Source organism: Dermacentor variabilis, chromosome 9 (genome assembly GCF_050947875.1).
Source record: "Dermacentor variabilis isolate Ectoservices chromosome 9, ASM5094787v1, whole genome shotgun sequence".
Lineage (NCBI taxonomy): Eukaryota > Metazoa > Arthropoda > Arachnida > Ixodida > Ixodidae > Dermacentor > Dermacentor variabilis.
The window spans coordinates 87,918,885-87,946,053 of record NC_134576.1 but is presented as its reverse complement, the minus strand read 5'-3'; the positions used below and the strand labels follow the sequence as shown (position 1 = coordinate 87,946,053).

The window sequence follows — 27,169 nt, the reverse complement described above, 5'->3', positions numbered from 1 at the left end:
CCGGGCCGAAATTGGCCATCTAAAGCGAGAGTAAAGCTCTCCTTACAGTAGTTCTAATACAAATCGGCAAAATTTCTGCTTGGCGCACTGATCTACAAACCAAACGCCCCGGATCATAAAGTACTTTCTCCTCTAAAGCCTTATTGCTAGGGCAGTAAAGAGGCCCGGCCGCGTGAATTACACGAACGAGCAAAGCGCGGCACATTTGAATGTACGAGACGTTGCTCGCTTTGCGATGCATTTATTGTGTTCCGGAACCAATAACACAAAGACATTACAAACATAGACAGAAGTTTAAGATAAATAGATAAAAGACCAAAACAAGGTAAACGCTTAAAACACAATTAAAATAGCCACAATTAGGCAGACAAATGCCAGAGTATGTACATTTTGATGACAAACATGAACGGGAAAGGCATGAAGTAGTAAAATGTTTACTAAAAAGTTTCACTTCACAAACCGCAATTATGTACACTCGCCCTTGATAGATTTAAGAAGGATCACTTTTTTTTTTATTTCTCACACCCAAAAAAATAAAGGAACAGTACACTCACTGCTGCTCACGGAATCAAGAACACGATTCCGGCGAACGCTGAAGCTCTTTGCTGGTGAAAGCACACAAACGCCACGCATCTTGCTATACAAAATGACTAAGACCAAGTCATGCCTCCGTCAACAACCATGACTCGCGTACAGCTGGGCTGTGATCAGTCTTCGTGGCACCTGATCGATAGGCTGCACAGCAAAACGATGGCCGCGATCACAGCCACAGCTATCCACGTGCAGCCTTTAGCTGAGAGCCCTGGTGTAGTTTCACGCGCCCACTTCTTGCATGGGCGACAGCACGGTGGACATTTCCAGGTTACGACGGCCGGAGAGTCGCCGGTTTGCGGGTGCCTGCGCAGACGTGGGAAAAAGGGCATTCCGCGTCAAGGCGTCACAGTTCACGACGCCATCAAACCTACAATGAGCGTGAGCGGGCACCATTGCTTACAGTCCCAAAACAGGTGCTCCCAGATCGCAAGCTCCTGTTACAAGCCAGCCACATCGCAAGCTCTTGCCACAAGCCATCCAACGGATGGCTTGTGGCAAGCCATCCGTTGAGGAATCCTCAGAGGAATGGAAACCGAAATCAAATTGCACTGGGTTATTATGAGGGCCAGAACCCTTATCTGGTTATGGGAACGCCATAGCGGGGGGACCGCCTAGGGTTCTGTAACGGGCACCCAATGCCCGATACACTGGCGTTTTTTTTTTTTAATTTCGCCCCCATCGAAATGCAGCCGCCGAGGCCGGGATTCGATCCCGCGACCTCGCGCTTAGCAGCGTAACGCCAGCGCCACTAAGCAACCACGGTGGGTGAGGCGCGCGTTGGAATCGGGTAAATACCATAATCAAACATAATGGGCCACGGTTATTGCTTGAAAAACTTGGGGCAAATAGGAGCGTTCGACGGGAGACGACTTATGCTAAACGCATTCAATGTCGCTCAAGCTCTGCCTAGACAGACGCTGCCACTAACGTGGTCGCTATTGGCGTCCCCTAAAGGTCAGGTGCATGCATGCTGACTGGTCAAGTTCAAGTTATTTGGCAAAGGAGAATTTTAGGATAGAAGTAGCAAACGTTTGGGCAAACAGAAAGGCATGCGCGTCGGCCGGGACTTTCGGCTAAAATCGAATTAAACGGAGCCGAATTAACGGAAGCCAAGTGCAGCAAACAAACGAACAATCATTCTTCACAATAAAACGCTTGCCAAGGATCACTGGGTGTTTTAGAGCGGTCCTGAACCACTTTTGATGGAAGTCGAGAAATGCATTTGAAGTTAAAATGGACTATTTCAGAAATACTTTGCCGCTAGAAGTACTGTATTTACTCGCATAATGAACGTACTTTTATTTTCCCTGGAAAATATGCGCAAAGTTGGGGGGTGCGTTCGTTATGCGGGGTAAAATTTCGAGGGACCTTTTTTTTTCCGCGGCCACCTGTAAAGAAGGACAGTTTCGCCCGAAATGCGAACCATCGATGGCGATAGCAAATGCGTATAGACGGCTACACGAAGTAAGGACAGTAGTTTTATCGGCCGTATAAAGTTGCAAACATTAGCTCCAACGCAAACTGATTGGCGAGAACACAGCATGCTCAATGGTATGAGCCGCCATCGCCTGGGCCCTCGACGCAGATCGCTTTGAAGATAGGGCGCGCCGCGGCCGGAGTAATACCGCCCCGCTCCCCCCGGCGCCATGCGCGCGACGGAAGACGGCGTGTTTCCTTCCCGCTTCCCTTCCTTATACGCGGGAGATTGAGCCGCGATCGTCGGCGCCCGCTCGGGCGCAGTTGTGCAATACGCAGTTGCTGCTAGAGTGAAACGTCGCCGTCCCTCCCCCCTTTCGCTCCCTCCCGGGGCATTTTGCGCGACGAAAGACTGCGCGCGGGACTGAGCCGCGATCGTTGGCTTCACTTGCGCGCTTACACTCACAGTTACACCACGCGGCGCGCGGCGACTGTCTGTCTGTCTGAAAAACATTTATTTACATAAGTTTTGCACCAACACTAGGTGGGCTCCCCCTTACGGGAACCCATTGGCGTCGGCCGCAGCCCGGGCCCGCTCGACCAAGGCCCGTTGGGCCGTCAGGTCAGAGCAGCCGAGCAGGGCTGCCTCCCAGTACTCCAGGGAAGGGTTCGGTAGGGGGGTTAGACGACGACGACAAAAATGCGCTTGGATAGTCCACATAGTTACTATCGGAATAAAAGTAGGAGACAGGGTACGATCAAGGAGGTTAAAGAAAAATTGTTTTCCTTTAAAAACTCTTTCTTTAAAAAATAAAAAGTTTTCCTTTAACCTCCTTGGGTACGATTCGGCGTCCCACACGGCGTCGGACACTATCGCAACCACTGAACGTCATATCAGACGCCAAATCGTACCGTGTGTCTCCCAATTCATGGCAGAAAATTCAGGGTGCGATCATTATGCGAGAAAAAATTGTAGCAATTGTAGCAATTGCTACGAACAGGTGGATGTCTCATTTTCTCTTTATTCATTGCTTCTCCCCACCTTGCAGGTTTCCGCAGAACTACTACGTCAAACTCTTGCCTTTGCTTCGTGTTGTCGACAAATTCGACTTCGCTCTGCCATCTGCTAGCCGCCTGGTTAGCTCAGATGTTAGAGCGGCTGCCCCGGAAAGGCGGTGGTCCCTGGTTCGAGTCCCGAACCAGGACGAATTTTTCTTCAACTATGAGGCTTTTCTTTCGTGGAACCCGTATGGGTTTCCTTTGTAGCAATTGCTACGAACGGGTGGATGTCTCATTTTCTCTTTATTCACGCACTATTGAGTCCCGGACCAGGACGAATTTTTCTTCAACTATGAGGCTTTTCTTTCGTGGAACCCGTATGGGTTTCCTTTGTAGCAATTGCTACGAACGGGTGGATGTCTCATTTTCTCTTTATTCACGCACTATAGTTGCATGCAGCTGCGGTCTGCTACGTAGCGTAGATACCGTGGCTGCTGCCACAAGTCCACTGGCTAATCGCACTGTGGCTCGCCGAGGGCCACCATGTTTGGCTTATGTTTGGCGCATAGTAGGCACCAAAATTGCAAGTAGTAGCGTCTATGTTAACATCCAAAAGCAAATTTGCACTGCAAGTCACGGTGCACTGCGAATGCCTTGCACTGTGAAGACATTGAAGAAGGAACGGGAGCACAGTGAAGAGGGTGTTTGAGTGCTAATAACTCTTGCTTCTGCTGAATGCATTGAAGTACTTCTTGCGGCAAAGTATTCCTGAAAGAGCCTATTTTAACTTCAAATGCATTTCTCCTGTTCGATAAAAAGTGGTTCTAGGCCCCTTTAAGGCAGGTGGCTTTTGCGGGTAATCATCGGCTCATTAAGGCCAACCTGCTTAACAGACAAAAGTGAGGAATGTGAATCGCGTCACTTGCCACCGCTCCACGCGGTCATCGGCGCCGACGGCAAAGAGTGCTTAAATCGGGAGGTCCACGGCAAGTTTGCTGGTGTCGCCGTGACAAAAATACGCTTCCAGCCAATGCGATAACATGCTGCAAACCGTCGCGGAAAGCTTCTTGCTTATGTTCCTATGGATGGCTCATCAGAGATCGGTCGCGAGATCATGCATGCGGGTTAGATTGACGATCAATTGAAGTGCCATTTGGGTCCGTAGTCGACCAGCCGGCAACTACTGCGAACATGCGTGCCAAGTTATTCTGTGCGCTCACATGAGGATATAAAGCTCGGACCTGCGCAAATCTCCATACGTGAACACACTGAACTCGCGTATTTGATGCAATCGGCGTGCCTTCCGGTGGCTAATTGGCCTGATCTTCACAAACGCTTCCGTGCTTTATGCATGCACTGCTTTTGCTGTTCTCTCTGTTCGCATAGCGTTAATAGTTTCAGACGATCCGGTCAACCTGGTCGAATGGTGTACCGATAAAGATCGTGCGCCAAGGCACTGACCACGGCATGGTCATTCACTGAAGGTACCGAGTCCTGACCTAAATCCCACTGGCTTTTATGTACATGTGTTCTCATTTCATACATCACTGCTCTGTAATGTCCCCACATATTATGCTTCGTTTGAGCATGGCGGAGGCATAAATTAACTTTGCAGAGACAAATTCACTCTCGCATGCTGCTACGAAGACAATATGTGTGCACTCAAGGCTAAGCCTGTCAAGCCCCACCCGCGGCGCCGTCCCTAAATGTCCAAGTATGCCATCACCATGCCTGTTAAAGATTTCTCGGCATGATTGTGGCTAACGCCTGTTCTCTAAAATAAGCTTCGTTGAGATACACCCGTGTTACGCAGCGAAACATATTAGAAATAAAAAGGGGCTACTGTTATAGAACACAGTAAGTGACCAATTATACAAGCACAGTCTCCCGTCACAGTATGAGCACAGAGATGTCTTATAACTGTACTGGCAGCCATTCAGAGCTATTTCTGACGTTGCTGTGGTGATCTGGGGCCTTCCTTGCTGTTCAGTTTTCCAGGCTGTTACATTTGTTTTCCGCGGTCCCTCGAAAAAGGTGAATCAAGAGTTCTGTAGCATCCATACAGGAAGAGCAAAATTTTTGCACCAGCAGAAGACGACAGCACAGATGACATTTGGTTGGATGAAAATTGAAAAAGAATTCAAATTGTTCCCACACCGACCCTGCGCTTGACCTGCACGTCTGGTGAAGAGGGACTCCACGCCTCAGCAGCCGAGTCGTCCGAGCTGTCCGGTGGATGGATGTGCACAAAGCGCTTCTTGAGTGCGTTAGCCAGCATGCTGGCTGGATCTGTACTTGTGGACGATTCTGATTCTGCGATGCCCTTCCGCAGAGGAGTGCCGCTTGGCGACCTGCAGATGCACCACACACAAACGATGTTCCAAGCTCCTTAGCAGAGAACTATGGCTTAACTATTGCACGGCGAACTGGAAACGCACACAAGCTTTTCTTTCTTCTAATTGACATGTTAGCTAGCTACATTCAAAAGATAGCACTTGATAGTGGAACTTTTCTTTCAGCCTGCTGCACTGAAACTGAGAACTGGAAGTTCACAGTGCCAGTGCAGAGACTGCGCCCTTTAGAGACGGCATCTGTTTCTCCAGGCTGAGAGAACGTGGAAGTTGAGCAATAAAGGTACCCCAATCGAGGATGGAGAAAGAAGACTAGGTAGTAAGAATGGGACTTGCGTGTTGGTCAATCTTTTGCGCCTTCAACATATATTGCGCTTTCACTCTTGTTTCATATGTTATATGTCTGTTCATTATATGCCTGTTGAGGCACCTTCGAGTCTGCGCCAGGTTCATACCAGGTTAAAGTCTGTCCTATACGCCTCAATATAACTAAGTCGGTAAAATTGCCAATTTGCTTCGTTATATCGAAATTTCGTTGTATTGAAATTCTACCTTTTATGCAAATAAACAGTCGCCGATCGATTTTTCTTAACCGAGGAAAGGGGCCGCAGAATTTTCCAAATTACCAGGAAATAAAAAAAAAAGCAATTTGAATGAAAAAAACAATTCATTTTGATGAATTTAGAAGTCGATGACTTATGATATGGTTTCGTGCACCATAGACAATATCTTCACATCAGTGGTACGAATTAAGACGAAGCTTTAGCTCGGACCCAACTCTGACGCGGACTATTCAAATACATGTAAAACGCAAAAACGTTTTTATGAGATAACCCCTGGGCAGATTTTGATTAAATTTGTTGCATTTGAAAGAGAAAGTTAAATTCTAGTGACTGTTGGAAGCGGAATTTCGATTTAGGACGTGAATTTTCATATAACAATTTTCAAATATTTGATCGTTTGAAAAAAATAAAAGCACGAAGTTTACAAATTCATAGCTCTGCATCAAGAACTGATATCGCGGTTCTGTAAACGGCATCCATTAGATCATTCAAAGCGGACAAATTCAATATGTCATTTTACATCTTGCGTGAATTTGTTACGTTGGTTACAACGGTATTGCAAAAGTTGTATTTCCCTATGATTCAATTTTTTTATATTCATGTGTAACATATCAATTTTGTCCGCTTTAGATGTACTATTAGATGAAATTCACACAATTGTATTATCATTTTTAGTGGTTGAGTTACAGAGTTGAAAACTTGATAGTTTCGTTTTTTGAAAATTTACGATTTTTGCCAATTTTTAATAAAAAATTGACGACCTAACTCAAAAATTCGAAATGAACAGTCACTATATTTTAAGTTTGTCTTTTAAATGCAAGAAACCTCGTCAAATTTGGTGCAGTGGTTGCCGAGCAAAACGAATTCTCCTTTTACATGTATTTAGATAGGAGCACTCGAGCTAAAGCTTCCTCTCAAGGGAAATCAGCCACGCTTCCGCATGCTGCACATCCGCGGCTGATAGCGTCGCCAGCACTGGGACGAAAGTGATATTTCATTATACTGAAATCGCATACACACACTTCATTATACCTAGAACTTCGTTATATTGAGGTTTAATGGTATAAGATCAACAAAATGCAAAGGCACAGTGTAGACGAAACTTACATTCGAACCCGCTTGCAACAATATTCAAGTGCCAAGAAAATTTCATTGTTATAACTGTCTTGCATAAAAAACGCAGAGGGTAAAGACATCGAAACAGGCAAGGCAAACGTGTGCAATGCGCATTTCATAAGCAGTGACTTTTTCTGGAGCCACGTAAAGAAAACAAATGTTCTTTGATTATGTGCATTCTTTTATTTGTTTTTCTACAGAGAATGAATGCGTTAGAAGAAATAGAGCTTACGACAGTGTAATTCAGCAGTGCGAACAATGGCGTGGCTTTGATCCCAAGTACAGTAAAGCCTCATTAAACTGTACCCGCTTAAACAGTAGTTTCATTTTAAAAGTAGTAGAGTCAAATCCCCGACTCAGTGGCCATTGAACAGAATGTGTTTTGTATCCGCATAAACCGTACCAGCTTATTGCGTACGCATAGGTTAAAACATAGCGTTTCCACTTTTCGTCGCGCAAATATGGCGGTGCATCGTCTCCATCGGGTGGCCCTGCAGAACAATAAGCCTCAGAGATAGGAACAACGGCCTCCACGCGCCCTGTGTGTTTGCGCGTGAAGCCACATCAACATCAACATCACTTCGACGCCGTGCCAGAGAGCGTTGTGGCGCCGTGCTAGTGAGGACTCTCCTCATGCCAAAGCTCGGATAAAAAAGACGCTGGGCGCTCAGCATAGAAGAAAAATTAGACATCGTCCGTGCTATTGAACGTGACACGAAGAAGTCGGCGCTGGCACGCGACAGGGATCTGCTGTTGACTACGGTGTGTGGCATTTGGAATGTGAAGAAGTTGCTTGACAGCGCTGCTGCGGCCGCGAAGAGATGTCGGCTACGAGGTTCGACTTTTCGCCATCGTTGCCTCTGCTGTTGACGAAGTGTCGGCTAGCGACAGGTGTGAGGATGACACGGAAAGTGACAGCATGGGCGATTCAGGCCCGACAGTGGCAGAAGCTGCGCGTTGCATCAGCCTCAAGAATGCAATCGCCGCGACGAGAACAGGGGCGCAATAACGTAACTCTATTCCAAATGAAAAGTTTTCCAAACGCCGGCACCCGGCAATGAAAAAGGCGCCCCGGGACTTCTGCAGCATTACTGTGTGCATGCACAGAGAATACGTAACGCCAACGAGGAATCTGCCATGCCAGTGTTTGCCGAAAAGAGGGGGCTGGCTGAAAAGCTGGCCCACAGCTTCAGTAAGTTTGAAGCCGCTATCGTCGTGCTAGGCCGCCGCGGCATCAAACGAAAATAACACTTTTGTCGCGCGAAGTGAATAAACACTGCATGTTTTTTTCCCCTTTCATCGCACTCTCTCCGTGTTCCGTTTTCGACAGCTAATAAGTGGGTGATATGCTATTTCGGTTAAACAGTACTACCGCTTAGTACGTACTTTTTCCGAGCTCCGGCCAAGTATGGTTTAACGAGGTTTCACTGTATATGTAGTATGTGGGTTAGCATTGGAAGCATTTGCTCAGGTTTTGCCTGCATTAACTCATGGTCTGTGGTTGCCACAGTGTCTCGTTTCGCCAGAGACGCACATTTTCGTTCTCGCTGCATCCCGGTGTCCTCCGCATGGCCAAGCTCGAGCACTTGTGCACTTGTGGCCACCGCAACGAGAACACACGCGCATTTAACATAAAAACTGATATGTTTGTAGCACTTTGTCGCAGCTTTAGAGAAATGCTACAGTAGACCTACGTGGGCTGGTGTAGTAAGTATTTGACCGTGTTTCACCGGATGCAACCCGCAGTATGGTCACTGTTGTATCGTCTCGCCAGAAAAGCATGTGTTTACATTCTGGGCTGTAAGCCGTGCGCCAACGCGCGGCCAAGCTTTGCGGCTATAGTGGCCCCGAAAACAAGATTGGTAGAGCATAGAAAACAGGCACCGAATTCGCGATGTGAGCGCAACAAGCTTCTGTCGTGACTTCTCGTCACTCGAATGATAACACAAGTGTACCAGCGAAAAATAAAACAAACGGCATGTCTATCTTTACATCTGCATGTGCTAGCATAGCAACATACAAAAAAGATGTCTGAAAAATCGCAGTTGTGATAACCTTAGGGACATGTTTCCTTTAATTATCGAATATAAATATCTCCTCATACCAACTCAATCCGTGAAAGGAGCTCGAAAGCATCACAGAGCAGTGAAATTACTCTTTGTCGCGAAAAGGCAATGCGCGAAAGGCACGTTTTGTGGACCGCTGCAATTAGCACGAAGAAAAAGATAAAAGACAAGCTAACGTTCCTTGATAGGACCTTCCTGGTCATAAATTCCAGCTCGTGCAGCTTCTGCCGGGCATGTGACGTCTGCAGGCAAAGCCCTTCCACAGCGACAGGCCTCCAGGCTGCAGGCCTTCATGTCGCAACAAATGTTTTTGGCATTGACCTCTTCCCCTTCAATGAGGCGCTGTATCCACGTTTCTGAGGCATTTATGTGACGCATGATGTCACTCAGCGACAGTGATTGCGAAAAAGGTAGAGCCATCTTGAAGCGCTAAGCCAAATATGAGCTGACGTGAAGGATGTACATGTGCTCCGGGGTTCCTATACTCTCTATGGATGCCATATTGAGTCGCCTTACACACCAGCTTTAGGCGACGGAACTTGTCAATAGAAACGACACTGGTTGCGGGGAAACTCGATAAACTTACGTTCAAGGTACGGTACAGTACGTTTATGCTATTTCTGAAAAATAAACACCATGCAAATGTGTCAAGCCGACAACTTACGCAGGGCATGCAGAAGCAAAACCGCATTAATTAAAGCGCACCACAGGGTCCAGGCGACACTACGGAAGCAGTCGCACATCGAATCAACAATTCTGTGCCCACTGCGGTAGCTTTGCGGCTATGCGGTTGCTAGAGGTCGCGGATTTGATTCCGACCCCAGCAGCCGCATTTCGACGGGTGAAATAAACAATGCACGTGCACTTACATTTTGGGACACGTTAAAGAACATCAAGGTGTCAAAATTAATCCGGAGTCCACCACTATGGCATGCCTCATAATCCGATTGTTGTTTTGGCACGTACAGCCCCGTAATCCAATTCAACTTTAATACTTCTGCGATGATGCGAGGTGCCATGTGAGGCAATGACCATGTTCAACCCTTTCAGAGGTTGTGAAGTATGGCACACAGCAACGCCTCGAGCAAACACCTCTTTCTGTGTGTTCTATATAGTACACATACAAACAGCAGTGGTGCATGCAAGGTAACGTTTAACGTCAACTCACCACTCTCATGTTAGGCTAAACATTGAAGAAATTAAGCTTTCACCATCAACATTACCACTAATTATTGTCAATCAAAGCAAGCATCACAGAAAGCTTCGCTTACATCGATTCCCACAGTGCGTAAGATCTGCTGCTTTTTATTATTATTTTTAACTGGGCTTTGACCCTGTTTTCGACAACTAGTTGAAGCAAAGGCAAGAGATTGACGTTATAGTTCTGCGGAAACCTGCAAGGTGGAGTAGTTGTTGACAAGTTTGATTTTGCCCTGCCATCTGCTAGCCGCCTGGTTAGCTCAGATGGTAGAGCGGCTGCCCTGGAAAGGCAATAGTCCCGGGTTCGAGTTCTGGACCAGGACAATTTCTTTTCAACTGTGAGGCTTTTCTTTTGAGGAACCCGTATGGGTTTCCTTTGTAGCAATTGCTACGAGTGGGTGGATGTCTCATTTTTCCTTAATTAGTTATCTCTTTCCACCTTGCGGGTTTCCACAGAACTATTACGTCAATGCTTAAAATATTTTAAATTTAAGTTGCTGGAACACTCTGGCCGCAATCGAGGACCACTAAGTTGTTGACCTACCAAAGAACTTGACCGTTTGCACAAGAAACAACGACAGCTGCTAGTCGGCGTTCTTCTTACGCCTTTGATGTCTGCGTCCATGTTTTCTTGCGCTATTTCCCATGCCTCCACCATTGTCTGTCTCTTACTGCCTTCTGTACAGTGCCAACTGAACGGAAGCATCATGGAAGTATTAGTAGCATGCAATAGAATGCAGTAGAACATGCAGATGGTTCTCGTTATTGGTTAGTTCTTTTAAAGGAGCCTTAGCCTTTGATGCATGGCACATAATTGGTGAGACTAACCACAATGCGCCAAAAAGGTATATAATTACATAACTCCGGCTGCAGCACCATCAAGACTGCCGTAAGTCCAGTCCATATATTCACTAGCTTAGCACACATACACACACAAACATGCAACAATGTTAACGCAACACCAGCGCTCTCACTTTTCAACTTTCTTTAGCTTGACCGTTCCAAGCCCCTTGAGCACCTCGGCAAGCATTGCCTCGTGAGACTTCTCTGCCTGCGCTGTCGATGGGTCCCGGGGGCGTTGCTGCATATTGGAAGTGTAGGACAGTGATTGCAGTAGAGCAGTGACAATTTCACGGAAAATTTATGGCCATTCAGCTCAGCAGGAGACACACATGAAAAAGTCTCCAAGTCTATTGTTCAACTTTTGGACAAAGCCTGTGCGTGAGAAAAGTAAGCTCAAATGGTAGCAGCTTCAAGAGTGCTGGTAAAATTAACACTAAATAAATCAGCAAACAAGCACGATGCATTTGGATTGCTAGGTTCCAGCAGGTTGACATTTCTTGTCATCTAGGTAGCACCCCTTGCTAGCGAAGCATGTGCCCAGTTCTTCACTTATCAAATAATTATAAAATAACTACAATTATTAACTAGTGAGCTATTATGTGTGGTCTTAGTGACACCCTTTTATCCCTCCACAAAGTGAAAAATGTTTCAAAACTGCTTCTACTGTGATGACAAACTGTTTAAGGAAATTTGAAGGCTAGCTGCAGTGAAATTTTGCCTTGAGTAAAAAAAATATTTCCTGTAATATTGTAGTTATAAAGAAGGCTCAGCGCAACATTCTGTGCCCGAACAGATGCATCAGTAACAACTCACAGAAATCCATCTTTGCCGTATTGCGAGGTGGTAAAAGCACCTCCATTACAGGTCCCTAGAAGTGACGCAGCAACAAGATTTGGCTAGGCCCAAATCGACATGTCTGCTCACTGCTTCAAATACAGCGCGTGCGGCTTGCGGCTGTGCTACCGGTACATTTCTGCATATTTTAAAGGGACACTAAGGACAAACCCTCAATCGGTGCAGATTCTTTCAAAACTGTTGTTGTTCTTGCTGTAATAGGTAAATTAGACAGAAATAGGGGTGTCCACAAAATAATTTCTTAGGCTGAATTGAATGTGGATCAGATAGTGCCAGAAACAAATCTAATCATATATCGAATAGTTTGCGAATAAGGCAGCAGTTTTCACCATTAACATAAAACAACGTTCACATCATAATGTTCACAAAGTTGGCAACTTTCTCTCTTAACATTGCACGTTATGAAGCGTTGTTTAATACAAGTTTAAATGGAGCATTCAGAGCAGATACACAGTTTGTTGGCACGTCTGGCATTCTTTGCAAAGTGAAAATGCTCCTAGTTCTGAAGAAAAACTCTGGCTCCCTGAGCAAAAGTTGTGAGCTCCTCAACCGAACTTCTTGTGCTTTCTGTCTATTACGGCAGCTGGGATTAAATTTATCGCACCTTTGCTTGAATCGCATGTTTTATTGCGCACAATAGAGGATTAAGCCTATTCGAAAAATATCCACATTCACAAATACCAACTATTCAATTCATTATCAGAAATTATCATATATATTTGCGTAGACCTAGACGAGAAAACGAAGGTCGATTCCAGGTCCTGAATTTCGTCCCAAAACCCCAGTGCAATATGTCAATGTGGCATCATAAATTTTATGTTCTTTTTTTTTTCTTTCTTTTTGCTGTTGTGGCTCAGTAAACACAGAACATGCCAGATTTTCTGTGGCTCAGTTACCAATAAAAAAAATCATAAAAATTAACTAAGCTTGAGCAGACGCCGTCAAAATCCATGATGATGTCAGAACCAGCTGATGCAGGAACTTCCGTCAGAACCACCTGTTTTGCCTTTGTATTTTCTCACTTGTCAAACCTTGTTCACAGTAAAAGTGGCTTTTTCTTTTTAGTATTGCAGAAGGGCAATTTAGTAACACAGATCAAATTGTTTTTCCTTTTAGTGTCCCTTTAAAGAGAGAAGGTGACAGTATCACTGAAACAGCTCCCAGCACGGCACGCACTCTTTTGGGAGTAATGTTGTGCCCACCTGATAATTAAATATCCGTGTGACTGCTCGCCTTACAGCTTTTTTTGCAGCTATTTTAGTAACATTTACTATCCATTTTCTTAACTGAGCTCAAGTGATATTTCTGAGCTTAAGTGGGATTTTATTGCCAGCTAAGCTGGCGAAGTCCTGAACATTCCAAACAGGGGGGTCTAGAGAAAGTGATCCTTACAGATTTCACCAGAAGCAGAAAAAATGTCAAGCTTTGATAACTAGATAACAAAAGGACAGAGTAAACTTGCTTCTAAGCCTAATTATTGGCATTGTCTCTTTTTTTTTTTGCTTCTCTTTTTCTTTTCAGTGCAACAATACAAACTTTACAAATGCCCCTCATGCTAGTAGTGTAAACAAATAACAAATCTGAGGCACGTACCTTGCGGACAATAACCTTTTGAGCGGGCGCAAAAAAGCTTGGAGGTGGTGGTGGTGGGGGCGGAGGAGGTGGCAGCGACGGTGGTGGCGGTGGTGGTGGTGGCAGGACAGCTCCAGTGGGAGCATACATGGCTGAGGCGCTTCTGCGCACCTCAGCATCTGCAAAGACAGATGGTTGATTGATTGACTGACTGACTGATGCGGTTTAGCGTCCCAAAGGAACACTGAGGCGATAACACCATGTAACACCAACAGACAATGGTCATGACTAACAAAATCGAGCCCCTCAGTTCCCCTTCTTCTGGGGCTATAAGAGACAGAGGTGGGTGCACTAGAATTAATTTCCACCACCTGGAGATATCTCACCTCTTAACCCTTTGACAGTCGTCACCGTACATGTGCGGCAGCGAAAACAAATCCCAACTGGCCATGACCACATATGTACGGCGACTACAAGATGAGTGAAAAAAAGTAAAAAAAAAAAGTACTTTTCTGGAACAAAACGCCACCCAGTGTAGCAATGCAGGTGCTGACCCTTCCGTGACTTCTAAAAAAAATTAGGGACGTGCAAATACCGAATAGTGGATTTCAAGCCGAATCTCAAGTTTGACCAAGGAAAAGAAAAGCTGCATATGGAATCGAATATCAGAAAATTTCACACATTGCTCCACATGCTTGGGAGTTACGTACCAAGAATGTTGCTAGCTGTCAGTAATTTAGGGACCTGGGAATACAGATGTACAGTATGGTCTACTCTTATTAAAGGAAACATCAAATTAGTGTGCCAGCACAGATAAATCAATTTTTATAAGGAAGTCTGTAATGTATTTCTTTATTGATAGGATGTCCGTTGAATAGAATCAAGTGCATTTTCCCCTCTGAAACTGAAGAAATAGAGAAGTTATGTTGTCCTGTATGCCAATGATGTTCTCAGTTTAGTAGTAAGCCATACTGTGCCCAACGGCAATCTTTATTGCTTAGAAAGTGTTGCTTCCCATTTTCTTCCAGGAAACAGAAGGGTTTTTCTATCATTAAGGTAAGTGGTGTCAGTGGGTTATCATCAGCTCATTAAATCCAATCTGCGCGACAGACAAAAGCGGGGAACTGCACAGTGTGCCTTGGCAACGCTCTGTGCAGCCATCGGCGATGCATGGGTCCACCGTGGTGGGCGCAGACGATAAAGAGCGGGCATCTTTTGACTTTCCGTTTCGGTGTCATGTGTTACCTGTCATAAGTTCTTAAATCAGCAGGCCCACTGCAAGTTCGTGCGACACGACCCCTCTACTCCTTCCTTCCTGCTGCGTAAATGCATCTGCAGCTGGGGGTCAACACACCAGTCACACGGCATTTTCAAGCCTGCCATGTAAACACAGAGCTTGTCAGGTGATGGCTTGCTTGAAGCTATGAAAAGAGACCGATGTGCGCCAAAGAACAGCGTTCAGAACAAGGCGCCACTGTACAGCGTTTCGAAAGGATGGAGGCCATGAACAACGGTCACCTTGTACACTCACTCACATTGGTGAAGCGGCTTGTCAGATTTCCGAGTGTCGTGTGACCACTGCGAATAGATCTGCATTGAGTCAGTATGAAACTGCAACTTCAGTCACCGACACTCGATGACGCAGCTCTGATTAGGCCAAACGGGCTGGACAATGTGGCGGTGAGGAAAACTCACCACTGGCCGGTACAATAGCGCGGCGCAAGCTGTCATGGAAAGCTTGTCACTAATGTGTTCCTATAAGTGGTTCATCAGAGATAGGTTGCGAGGTCACGTGTGCAGGTTAGACTGACGACCGTTAAAGCGGCATTTGAGTACAGGTACGATTGGCTGGTAATTACCACAAACATGTGTGTAAAGTTTGCCTGTGCACTTGAAGCACACTGGGTAGAAACCTCCGAACTGCGCAAACCTGCGTGCCTTGCCGTCAGTGGCGTAACCAGGGAGGGAGGGCCTGCCCACCAATTCTCTTCCCTCCCTGTCCCCAGTCAAGTGTGTGACCCCCCCTCCCCCACCCAAAAAAAATCTGGTTACGCCACTGCTTCCAGCAGCCAAGTGTCCAGATTTTGACATATGCTGTCGCGCTTTCCATAGGCAGTGCTTATCTTGCTTGTTCCCCCTGTCTGCATCGCGCCAATAATTTTCATCGGTCCCATCGACCTGGTTGAACCTTGTACCGAAACAGATTGTGCACCACGGGGATGCTGCGTGCGTCAAAGCACCAACCACGGCTGAGTTTTTTTTATCGAACATTCACACACCCCTAGAGAAAAGTTTTATGGTGGTGCCGCCACTCAGCATCTGCCAAAACTGATTTTTTCGCTTCGCTCTATGGTGGCATACTGCCGTACTTCGGGACTATTCCCCCTTTGCCTAGTTTACTGCTGCGTACTCATGCCTGCACTTCCTCACTTCATAATCTTCGTTCTCACATGCGTCGTTTCGAGTCACGAGCATTCGAAAAACACATTTTTTTTTGTGGCGTACATGAGTGCTAAAAAACTATGCTACTGGAAGTTTTACTAACAAAACAGAAGCTCACAAGAAGATGGAGGCTTGAAGTGATTGAACAAGGAATGTCAGTGCCGCCAATGCTCTAACAAGGGAACTTTTAGTTGTCAGACAAGGTGACAAGTTCCCCTGTCAGAATATCAGCTACGGGGACATTTCGTGCTCAACCACTGCTGATGGCTGGAAGTTTTCTGGAATCACAGATGTGCTGCTGCCGCCCCACCGCAGATAAAAGGCTCAACAATGGGCGTCGCCGTGCCCATGTTTTCTGCACCTCAATGATAAGCTTGGCCCTCCTCCCTTGCTTGCCTTTCTGCGAGACGACCAGCTCCTCGAACTGCTTCCTGAGGGATGCCACTTCCTCCTTGAGAAGTGAGATGTCACTTTCCACGCTCTCGGGGATGGGGCTGCATTGGCGGCTGGCCGTGTCGCTGCTGGCACGCGACCCGCACGGCCCCAGGGGCCGCAGGCAGCTTCCCTTCAGGCCGGAGTTGCTCCTGTAGCACCTGTCCCCGGGTTTACCCAAACCTCCTCAGTCAACCTCCTCAACTCAGTCACTGTCTTCAGTCAACTGGGCAAAGCTATTCTGTTTTGGCTACCTGAAAAGCAACCCTGACAATTGACTGATCAGTTGACGTTTAAGGAGCACTCGTACAAAAAAAATTTCTTGTTATCATTTCTTTATTTTATAACTGTCGCCCCAGTAGTCACGCTACGAAGCCTCAATTTTTTTAGAGCAAAACAAACAATTATGTTACCTATTTAAACCTGTTCGAAATGCGTGAAAGTGCAATGTGATTTCGAACATGAAAAAGGAGGCTATTCAAATCATCGAAACCTGATGTGGCGCTCTCATGGCACCAGAACACCAGCGACACGTACTCACACACTGACTACGTTGCAAAGTGCCCAACTGGAGAGGCCAATTAAGCCCATTCTTTGGCACAGTCATTGCACGTACTTTAACTACAACGCCGGGCTGACTGGCAGGCTTTTGAGTTGTTAGTGCCACCATGTGACTGCAAAGAGCATAGCCAAATGGGGGGGAGTGGATGGGTTTGCACGGGGCACCACTCTTTATGATGCAAAGTCTCCTTTTTCATGTCCAAATCGTCGCTGCGTTTGGCATGCCTTTTTAACAGGTTGAGTGAAAGGCGCTGTAATTAATTACTTGTGATGTGCTTAAGCAATTGCATCTTTGTACCACAATTACCGAGTTGACCACTACCCAGAGAAGCAAGAAGTGGAATTTTAGTGTCTGTAGTGAGAAATGCCCAAGATTAATTCTGACCGACTGGGATTCTCTACAGCAGACGAGCATTCCGCCTTTATTTGAATGCGGCTGCGATGGCCAGGAATTGAACCTGCAACCTCGAGCTCTGCGGCAGAACACCGCCATTATGGTGGACAACATGAGGGTAGATGCAAAACACTGGAAGTAGGCTGTTCCACGCTGCCCCACACATTTGTAAACAAGCACAAAAATTGAACAAAATCATAAAAAATGGCAAGCGTGGTAATGCGTGGGGAAGCACACTTGCATAATTTCACGCATTCCCTATCGAACACCACGAACAGCACAGTGCGACACTTGCAGCATGTGAAATGCATTAACCTTTTAAGAAAGAGACATGTAAATACCTCAAGAAGATGTATATTTTTCATCTAAATGCGCAAATTACACAGAATAAGCATATTCAACGAAAAGGAACAATATATTGAGAAAACTATTTCAGCACAAGGGGGGCACAACATGAGACAAAACACTAGGAACAAGCTTCACCCCAAACCCACCTATGGCTTTGTTTACAGCTTTTACACACAGCTCTCATCATATGCGAGCCTTAGGTGTGCACTGAACTTGTTTTACGTCGCCACTGATCTTGCATTGATCTGCCTCCTCCAACTGTGCTTTCAAAAGAAAGTGAGTTGAGTGCACCAAAGTTATTCCTGGTCCTGTGTTCGCACTCTAAACCGACAAATGACACTTGCTGTCTGTCATTCCAGTGTTGGCCGGATACATTCGGCCAGAAACTCCGTACACAATACCAAAAGTAACAAGAAAAAACAATTTTACAGTGTGTTTGTTGCTTGCGGATACCACTTGTCCGTAAGAGGTGTTACAGCTTACTTTCTTTCATTGACTACCTTTTGACGTTGTCTTATACGAGACAAATGCTGCCGAGTACTTCCTATTGTCATCTTGCTCTTCTTTTGCCTTTCACTTTCGTCTACTCAGTGAAAGAAGCAAGTCTGCACAGATAACACACAAATAATGCTACACAAGAATCTTAAAGAAAGCTGGCTGTGTCACCTGAGCATGACCCCCTCCCTCCTGGGCACAGGTGACTGCAATCGACTGACACTGCCAAAGTCGACAGAGGGCGGCCTCAGGGAAGTAGACTCTGTTGACGTCGACGGCTGGGCAAGCACACAAAAAGAAAACTCAATCAACTCTGGGGTTGTATGTCCCATATCCACGCTCTGGTTATGAGGCATGCCATAGTGAGGGTCTATGGAATTCTTTAACGTGCACCCGATGCAAGGTACGAGAGTTTTTGCATTTCGCCTCAATCGAAATGCAACCACTGTGGCTGGGATTTGATTCCACGACGAAAGTCAAAATTGCTTCACCTTTCAGCAAATAAGTTTTGATTGGGCAACGCATGCACAATAAACAATATGCAGAATGCACACGCATGCTTCTTTTCACGTCTCGGCTGACCTAACCAAGCCGGCAAATCTCGGGCCGGAATTGGGAATATGTAGAGGTGTTCCAATAGGGAAATTGTCTGATCGAATTGAACACGACTGTTCGAGAAAAATAATTTGAATGTCTTATGCTTCTATTTTCTGTTTAAGCTTGCCAATTTTTGTCAAAGATTTTAAACCCTAAATAAAAATTCCACTTCCAATAGTCACTAGAACTGAACTCTCTCTCTCAAATGCAACAAGTTGAGTTAGTATCAGTCCAGTAGTTATATCAGAAAAGCATTTCTGCGTTTTACATTATTTAAATAGGCCGCATCGGTGTCGGACCTGAGCTAAAGCTCCCTTTTAAAAATAAATACTTGGACCAGAAAGGTGGCATCACGATGAATGATCATTTATTCCCTGATTGGCTTGTGATCGGTTTACAACGTCTGGCATTTTATTTTGCTTTGCACCTATCACAAACTCTTCTTAAATGTAATCTTCCCTCTGTAGTTTTGGGAGGGACCAGTACCATAATGAGTCTGCAGTTGCATTGCATGCTACCAATTCTAATGCAGAGTCACAGATCCTGTCAAGACCATAGGTGGCTTTTTTGTTTGAAGAAACGCTAATTCTAAAAGAACTGTTCGAACAAACACTGGGTCAATAAGAGAGACTGCAAAGGGGGGCTCTCAAGAATACAAACAATAACAGCAAAAATAAGAAAAGCAGCAACGAAATTATTGCGGATCACCACTCCTTTAACATGTTTTGCCAAACGAATGCAGACATCATGCATGAAGGATTTTTTCCATATTATGTATCAGTGGCAAATAAGTTTCACGGAAGCCTGTACGGTGGAGGAAAGTTCATGAAAGGAAAATATTGACGTCCACCTGTCTTGTAGCACGAAGCTACAGAGGAAAGCCATACGGGTTTCTCACACGGAAAGCTTTGCAATTAAAGAACAATTCATCCTGGTCTGGGATTCGACCTGCTAGCCTTCTGGTGAGCTCCGATGGTAGAGTGACCGCCCCAGAAAGGCGTTGATCTCGGGCTTGAATCCCGGACCAGGACGAATCTCTTTCAACTGCGAAGCTTTCTTTCTGGGAAACCTGTACGGGTTTCCTCTGTAGTTTCATGCAACAAGATGGGTGTGTTCACTATGTATTAGTGAGAAGCAATTCACAATATGAACAAACAAACAAACAAACCATTCTGAAGTGCTTCAACTTCTGCCAGCTTCCAAAAGACCACTCCACGAACACAGCAAGTGTGCTAGCTAATTCACTCATGGCATAGTTTTGTGGCTGAAATGAAATTCCGCAAGAAAAACATTACCCTCACTGCACTGTATTTTTTTTTAATTGCCTGTTCCCGTTAAAGGCAGGTGGTGTACTGAATGCACTGTAGCCACATGGTACTACAGGCTACGCACTCGCCATGTTTTGGACCCAGCACACATAGCCAGATGTCACTTTCCTATGTTCACAAAAAGTTATAGGGTTCAAGGAGAAGCTGCACCTCAGGAGCTGCTATCTATCCACTACACCACAATTGACAAGGTTTGGTGCATTTAAAAGAAAAAGTCCAATTCTGTCAAATGTAGGAAGTAGCTTTCTTTATTTAGGCCATAAACTTTTAAAGAAAAAGAAATTTCAAAATAGCAAGATTTAAGAAATGCCACTACTATCGGGTTTACAACTCTAACTCAGCAATATTAATAATAATAACAATTCTGTACACTTACTGAAACATCTAAAGTGGAAAATAATCATGTATTACACACAAAAGTGTAACAGACCATTGGTGTGAAAGAAGACTTTTACAAAGCCATTGTAAACAATAACAATTTAATGTAAGCTATAAATTCTATATACCAGGGTGTTTACCAAGTTGACATTTCCATATTCCCTGAGTTTTCCAGGTTTTCCCTGAGTGCCTTTGCGAAATTCCCCGAGTGATGCAGAACTATGCTTTATGTCAAAACGGGCTGGAACCATTATCGTCCGATGCTGTCACTCTTTAGTAAGCATATGAAAAATTTTTTTTAAAAGAACCGACTTAATCCAATTTGAATACTAAGGAGCAGTGTTTATGTTATACAAAAGAAGAATAGAAAGAAGGGGTTAGTAAAATGCAGAGCAAATAAGATGTCTTCGAAAGAAATTCCAAATCGATTCAGACATTCTCAAATACAAATAAAAAGGAGATGCATACAGAAGCAAATATTTTCGCATATGAGCTGTTTATACAAATTGATAGCAAGCTCAGTGGTATGAGGTCGGAATTTGTCACAATTGAGAGTCTCTCTCAACAGCTCGTAAGTCAACCTCAACTGTCCTGACATACTCTCAGCCCGCGCACGACGCCTCAGTGTTGTGTTTCACTGCTTTAAAGAGTTTATTTTGGTTTGTATGAGGGACGCCTGCATCTCGGCGTCAGCCAAGAGTGTTTTTTGAGCTTAGGCTCCTTCAAAGAAGCGCTCGCATATTTCATTCCCCGTTGATTCTTCAATGCGTCGGTCCTTTCTGTTCTCGTGCTCCTCTTGTCGCGCGTTCACACTACGGACGATTTGAAGCATACTCTTGGTCAGTTTAGAGTCAACGTCCAATTTTCCTGACCCACTAGGGGCCGCGAAAACTTCCGAAAAATCAGGCAGTAAATCAGGCAGTCCGAAAAATAAATGCATGTCTTTTACTGCTCTTAAGGCCTCAAATCGACACAGGCACGTCTGGAAAAGCTCTCAATGCCTGTCAGTACACTTATTAGGCATCGCGGTGCTCCTACTGTGACAGGAGAGGGCGGATGCACGCGTGTAAAACTAAGGAATGCATACTGTGTCCCGTGACAATTGACCCTTCCTACGCTTGTTAAGCTTCACCGCAATACTTTTGTTAGTGCTTCACCGCATTACACAACTGTACTCAGGCGAAACTAATTTTCAAAAACCAGCATTATGGAATGCACCGTGCTTTCCGAGCTTCAAAGCCTTAATTATTGCTGACAGCGGAGAAATGAAGAAACACGGCACCGAACGGCAAGAAGCTTAATAGCGAACGTCGAGGCAGCTAGGCGTAGCGTTGCGGCAGTGGTGGCTGCGGCTGCCAGCGGACCTGAGTGCGATAGCGCCGGTTCGAGGCGGCAAGGCAATCAAAATGGCAACGGTGGTGGCTTTGATTAATGCCGTTTCGGACCTGTGGTCATGCAGAACGTCCGGAAAATCGGACAGCAAAGAGTTCTTGCGTCCGAAATTTCCCACGTTCTGATATATTGACTCTATGGGGTACGTGGTGGTGCCGCGAAGCCGTCCAAATTATCGGGAATCCGGAAAGTCGGTCGTTGACTCTACACTGGCAACTCCTCCACCCGACGACAGGGCGTCAAAGACGATTCGTTACAATTCCTGTCTGTTACTCGAGCCAGCATTACCGCGATTTTCGACCTTTCAATAATATTACAGCTAATTTTCCCTGATAGAGGCAGAAATTCCCTGAGTTTTTCCAGACCACTAAAAATCCCTGAGAATTCCCGGTTTTCCCGGTTTTCCCGGTTGGCAGACACCCTGATATACTCATAAATTCTATAAACTTGTAAGCTATATCCCACTTGTCCACTTGAAATGCTATAACAGACTGCTTTTATGTGAGGCATTTTGGGCTTGATCCCAGAGTTTCTTGGCGCGGCGAGCTGCGTAATATGGTTGAATTCGTACCGACTAACTAGGGAAAGTCAGCGCGAGTCCGCTAATGCGTATAATTAAACAATAAATCGCATTAAAGAATTTGCAGAGGTCCGATGCCTGCGTACAAAAAGTGAGAATACAAAGCTTTCAATGTGTCTGGACAGATGTGGCCTGACACCAACACCTGACACTTGCTGCATAGCACTGATGTTTTCTGGCTTTCTGCATCTTCAGAAGTTCTGCCTAAGCATCTCTGGTGGTCTCGTCTCACCACCACTCGGATTTATACCACAAGATTACCCATAAACACTTCCATGTGAGCGTGTTAATTGGCATGATTTATGCATTCATGCTCGAGTACATTTTTGGGTATGACTTGGCGTTTTGCGCGACAAATGCGTTATGCTCGAGATATGCCACCCCTCCATGTGAGCGCATCGCTTAGCATGATTTGATGCATTCATGCTTGAGTATGCACTGTGCTTGGAATGCACCAGACGACCACCAAGAAAACTTGGTAGAGTATCCAAAAGCTTTTCTTTAAAACCTGTACATATTATTTTGGCTCACGGGTATCTCCAACACACAAAAACCTATTTGTGGACATTTGAATGTCAGCACAGAACACTGATGCAACAAAAGAACACAAGACACTATTGTTGAATTCCAATGGCGGAGTCGGAGCAAGTTTTTCTGCTCGTTTCGGAGCAAGTTTGTTCCAATGGCAGAGTGAGGGCGGGATAAGGTGTTCCAATGAGAGAGTCGGAGGGGATTCAGAGCGGGAGTCACTCCGTGGAGCAGAAAAAAGATGCTCCGCCAAAATCGGCGGAGTGGACCGGAACCCTGCGTGACGTATTTCCTTTACCACGTTTGTCTGCTGGGAGGCGCCACCGGCCACCGGAGGCGCCACTCGCGAGGAAGCAAAAGCTGCTGCACGCTTGGCGAGATATCCATTCCGCACTTTTAAAAAAAAAACAACAGGTGACCGGCGCTGAAGAGACAAGTGACCGGTGCGGCGGTGCTGGGAGCAAACAGCGGAAGGAAATGACAACACGCAAGGTATCCTGGGTAACTCTGTGATAGAACTTCCGCTTCCGCCTTGCTCCGGCGGCGCAGGTTGTGTTCCACTCGCGGATCCAGAGGTGTTGCTCTGCGCCTGAGTCGAGTGCTCGCTCGCGGAGTCCGTCGGCTGCTCCGACTCCGCCATTGGAATTCAACATATGTCTTGCGTCAATGTTCTGCACTGCTGTCTGAATATGGATTGCAACCAACTAGCACAAGTATTGTCCTTATTACACCTCTTCATGAGACAGCACATTAAATTAAACGCCTTCTTTGATTTATGATATTTGGGTCACACCGTTCTGGTGTGTGCCAATGGACGCTCTGCCTCATATAGCACAGAATTCTGACCTATGAAGTACTAGTGCCAATGAGTGAATGTTCTGCATAATTAAACGTTAAATTGTGGCACTAAACCTCTACGTACCATAACGTTGGCTTGCAGATACCTCTAAAGGTACACAGACATTCATGGATTAGTGCATATGTAAAGGGACACTAAAGGCAAATGTTAAGTCCAGCTAAAGTTACAGATTAGTGCTTGAGAATCTCTAAGGCATCAATATTATTGCGAACAGAGCTTAAGTAATCGAGGAATTGAGGTAAATGCAGGACACGATTAGAGACTCCCCCGGGACATTCAAGTACTTGCCAGATGACAAAGGCACTCCTCATTTAAATTCAGTCACTAGTTCTCAACCACCCTTTATAAAAACTTAATTGTATTGCAATATAAGACGAAACAAAAAAATGCTACTTGTCCAGTTCTATTTCATTTTTAGAAAAACATACCTCATTGACCTTACCATGTTATCCTTGACAACGATGCAGGCGCTCGAAAGGTTTCATTTTCGCTCGACTCTGTGCCACCCGTGCTTTCACGTTTCAGAAGTTTTCTTAACACCTAGTGCTGCGCTGGTTTTGCTAGCTCGCTAAACTCACACAAACTGCAATTACCAGAGAATTCTAGGTCCATGAAATGTCGCAGGATGCCCGAATGGCCCATGCCACTTGACCAAAAGCAGCTGCAGCAGCAAATCCACCACTTTGTCTTAGCTCAGTTTCTCAATGGCTATGCATTTGTGTTTCGTGCAAAAAAACGCACTGCCATCTGCCGGGCGCCATTTTACTCCCCGACGGCAGCAAAGGGCAGTGATCACTCCCCGCTTGGGTGGTGGGAGATTTGAATTACAATAGAGCTATTCGGACCCTTCAGCCGCAATCTTCTCGTAAACTCTTTTCTTAACATGAAACAGGCGCTGTGAGTTATCTGGAGTGACACTTAAACAGTCCACATCAACTTCATATTTGTCTTCAGTGTCCCTTTAATGGTTTCTTTGGTATTCTTAACATATTTGGGCTACCCTGTTCTTGGCCAAACCTCCAGAATAGGCATGTGATACTGTTGCACAGGGGGCGTAGAATGCCTAAACATATTCAAGAGCGCTCCTGTCATTGCACACATAATTATGCACCTTACACAAGCACCTTTGTCCATCTGGTAATGGTTTGCAGAAACCCGAACAATGCTTGCCAACCAGCTACCTGCAAAGTGCCTTGCATAACACCAGTTTACAAAGTGCGTGGGATCTGCAACATGTATATATATTTTTCTACTTAGTGATTGTTGGGCATTTTTGTTAAATATCTGTGGCTCTAATCGAAATCCTGTTTCCTACAGTCAGTAGAATTTCGCCTTCTCTCTTAAATGCAACAAATTTCATTCTCATTGGTTCAGCAGTAGATTTAATTACAAGAGCATTTCTGTGCTTCACATGTATATCCGAACAGGAAATTCAAAGTAAGCCCCCAGGTAGACCTTCCTCTTAACTGGCTTTGAGGAATGCCTTAATAGATTAATATGTTGCACCGGGCTAATCTTGACTACCTGAGAGGCTTTGATGCAGACCTAAAGCTAAGTACATAAGCATTCTTGCATTCCACCTCCGCTGAAATGTAGCCGCAACATCTGGGAACCAAACTCGCGACCTTGTGCACAGCAGAAAACGTCATACCATCTGGGCGATTCCAGGTCTGCGGCACAGCACTCACATGCACTCTAAAGAAGTAACCTCTGAGCTCTACAGCTTTGTACAAGATCTATAAAAAAGCAGGCTTTGAAGAAATTCCATGTATTTGAGGTTTACATGCTTGAAAACCTTGTGTTGTCAACTAATAGATTTTGTTGTTTCTTAAAGGGAGAAAAGGTGCCTAGCAATGAAGCAGCACTCACAGAGAGGATGTCCAGCTTGGAGCAAAGCCACGTGAGACATCGGTAGGGGAGTGCCTCGTACCGAGACTTCTGCTTTGCCGACATTCTGGTGCAAAAAAAAGAAAAAAGGGAGAAACGGCGATACCCCTGGTTAGGCGCTCAACACTTGGAACTATAAAGGACTTGCGACAATTGCGTAGTTAAGTGACCAGCACTTAGGAATATCGCCGCGAAATTAATCACAGCAACATGGGAGTTGGGAGAGGCGTCGAAGTGGAGAACTCGAGGTTCTGACAGCCTGGGCTTCTTGAGCGTGCTACCAAAGCATGGCATGCAAACAACCATTCTGTCGCGGATTTGGTTGATCAATCGAATGGATACACGGCCATATGCTCAAAAGCAAAACGCCATAGTCACGGTGTCAGTGCGTAATATGTGCTCTGACACTGGTCACAAAGTCTGAGCGGGACGACCAAACTATACACACCCTCGTTCCATATCTATAAAAAAAAAGGGGGGGGGGAGCACACACACAATTCAACGCAGCTGGCCAAGTTTATTTTGGGCGCCCATTTTAGTGCTGATGTGGTTGGAATCTCGTTGGAAGCGTCACTTACAACGAGCGTCCAGTAAGTTAGGAAGTTACGATCGTGGAGTTGACGCAAGGCGCTGCCCCATGCCTCTACATTACGGAAAGCTTACGATCTTCCATGACCTGACGTAGTACTGACAAATTTGCAGTACTACGTGTTTGCACTGGCAGATGAGAGAAAGATCTCCCGTCGACTTCCCTTCATCCGCGTTTCTTTCCCCCCCTAATTTTCATTTTGACAACTGCAGTTCCCAATCAACATGCATATAGCGGGCAAAATTTCAAGTTCCCTACGAAGTGCTTTAAGGATCACGCGAGCGCGTTAGCTTTATTTGTGGCTAGCGAGGTACTGGAAGAAAAGCAGACGGCGTAATGATGCAGACGCGTAGTTGTAACGTGTTTTTCGGTCGGCGCAAAACGAAGCGATAAGCGCGCCGTTGCCTACCTGAATGCCGTGCAGGCTGCGGTGTAAGGGAGACAGCGCTGGTTCGTCGCTTCTGGTGCAGTCAACTTGCGCACTTGTCGGACTCCAACTGAACCTTTGCGTCGGTTCCTCCCTGCAAATACATGGGGACGTTCAACCCTACCGGATCGCGCGAGCAGTCCAGTCACAACGCCGATGATTCAAAGCATGGCGCCCGATCCTGATGCCGGCTGGGAAGAATGGGAAAAGGAGATGCAGATCAATATGCGGTGCACGCGCTGCGCTTTCCAAAACTCAGCCATGCAAAATTTTTAAACAAGGAGAAGTAAAATTGAAGTTGCAACTAACTGGTTGCTTTCTAACGCGTCTTTTATTACAGAAAAGCTTAGTGTTTTA

At 45.6% G+C, this 27,169-nt stretch overlaps 1 protein-coding gene across 4 annotated transcripts; it reads right to left on the bottom strand.

The window, feature by feature from the left end:
• Nucleotides 1-225: 225 nt before the first annotated feature.
• LOC142557079 (uncharacterized) lies at nt 226-27,023 on the bottom strand. Of its 4 annotated transcripts, none has more exons than XM_075668660.1 (9): nt 26,795-27,023; nt 25,779-25,863; nt 20,013-20,108; nt 18,419-18,525; nt 16,414-16,610; nt 13,597-13,754; nt 11,280-11,386; nt 5,167-5,360; nt 226-897 (listed from the first exon to the last, which is right to left on the bottom strand). In XM_075668660.1, exons 2-9 carry the CDS (start codon nt 25,860-25,862, stop codon nt 863-865), a joined length of 978 nt encoding a protein of 325 aa, XP_075524775.1. In that variant the 5' UTR covers nt 25,863; nt 26,795-27,023; the 3' UTR covers nt 226-862. The 4 variants fall into 4 exon arrangements, with proteins under 4 accessions (XP_075524775.1, XP_075524774.1, XP_075524773.1 ...); XM_075668659.1 differs by having other exon boundaries at nt 5,183-5,360; XM_075668658.1 differs by having other exon boundaries at nt 5,171-5,360; nt 26,795-27,022.
• Nucleotides 27,024-27,169: the final 146 nt, after the last annotated feature.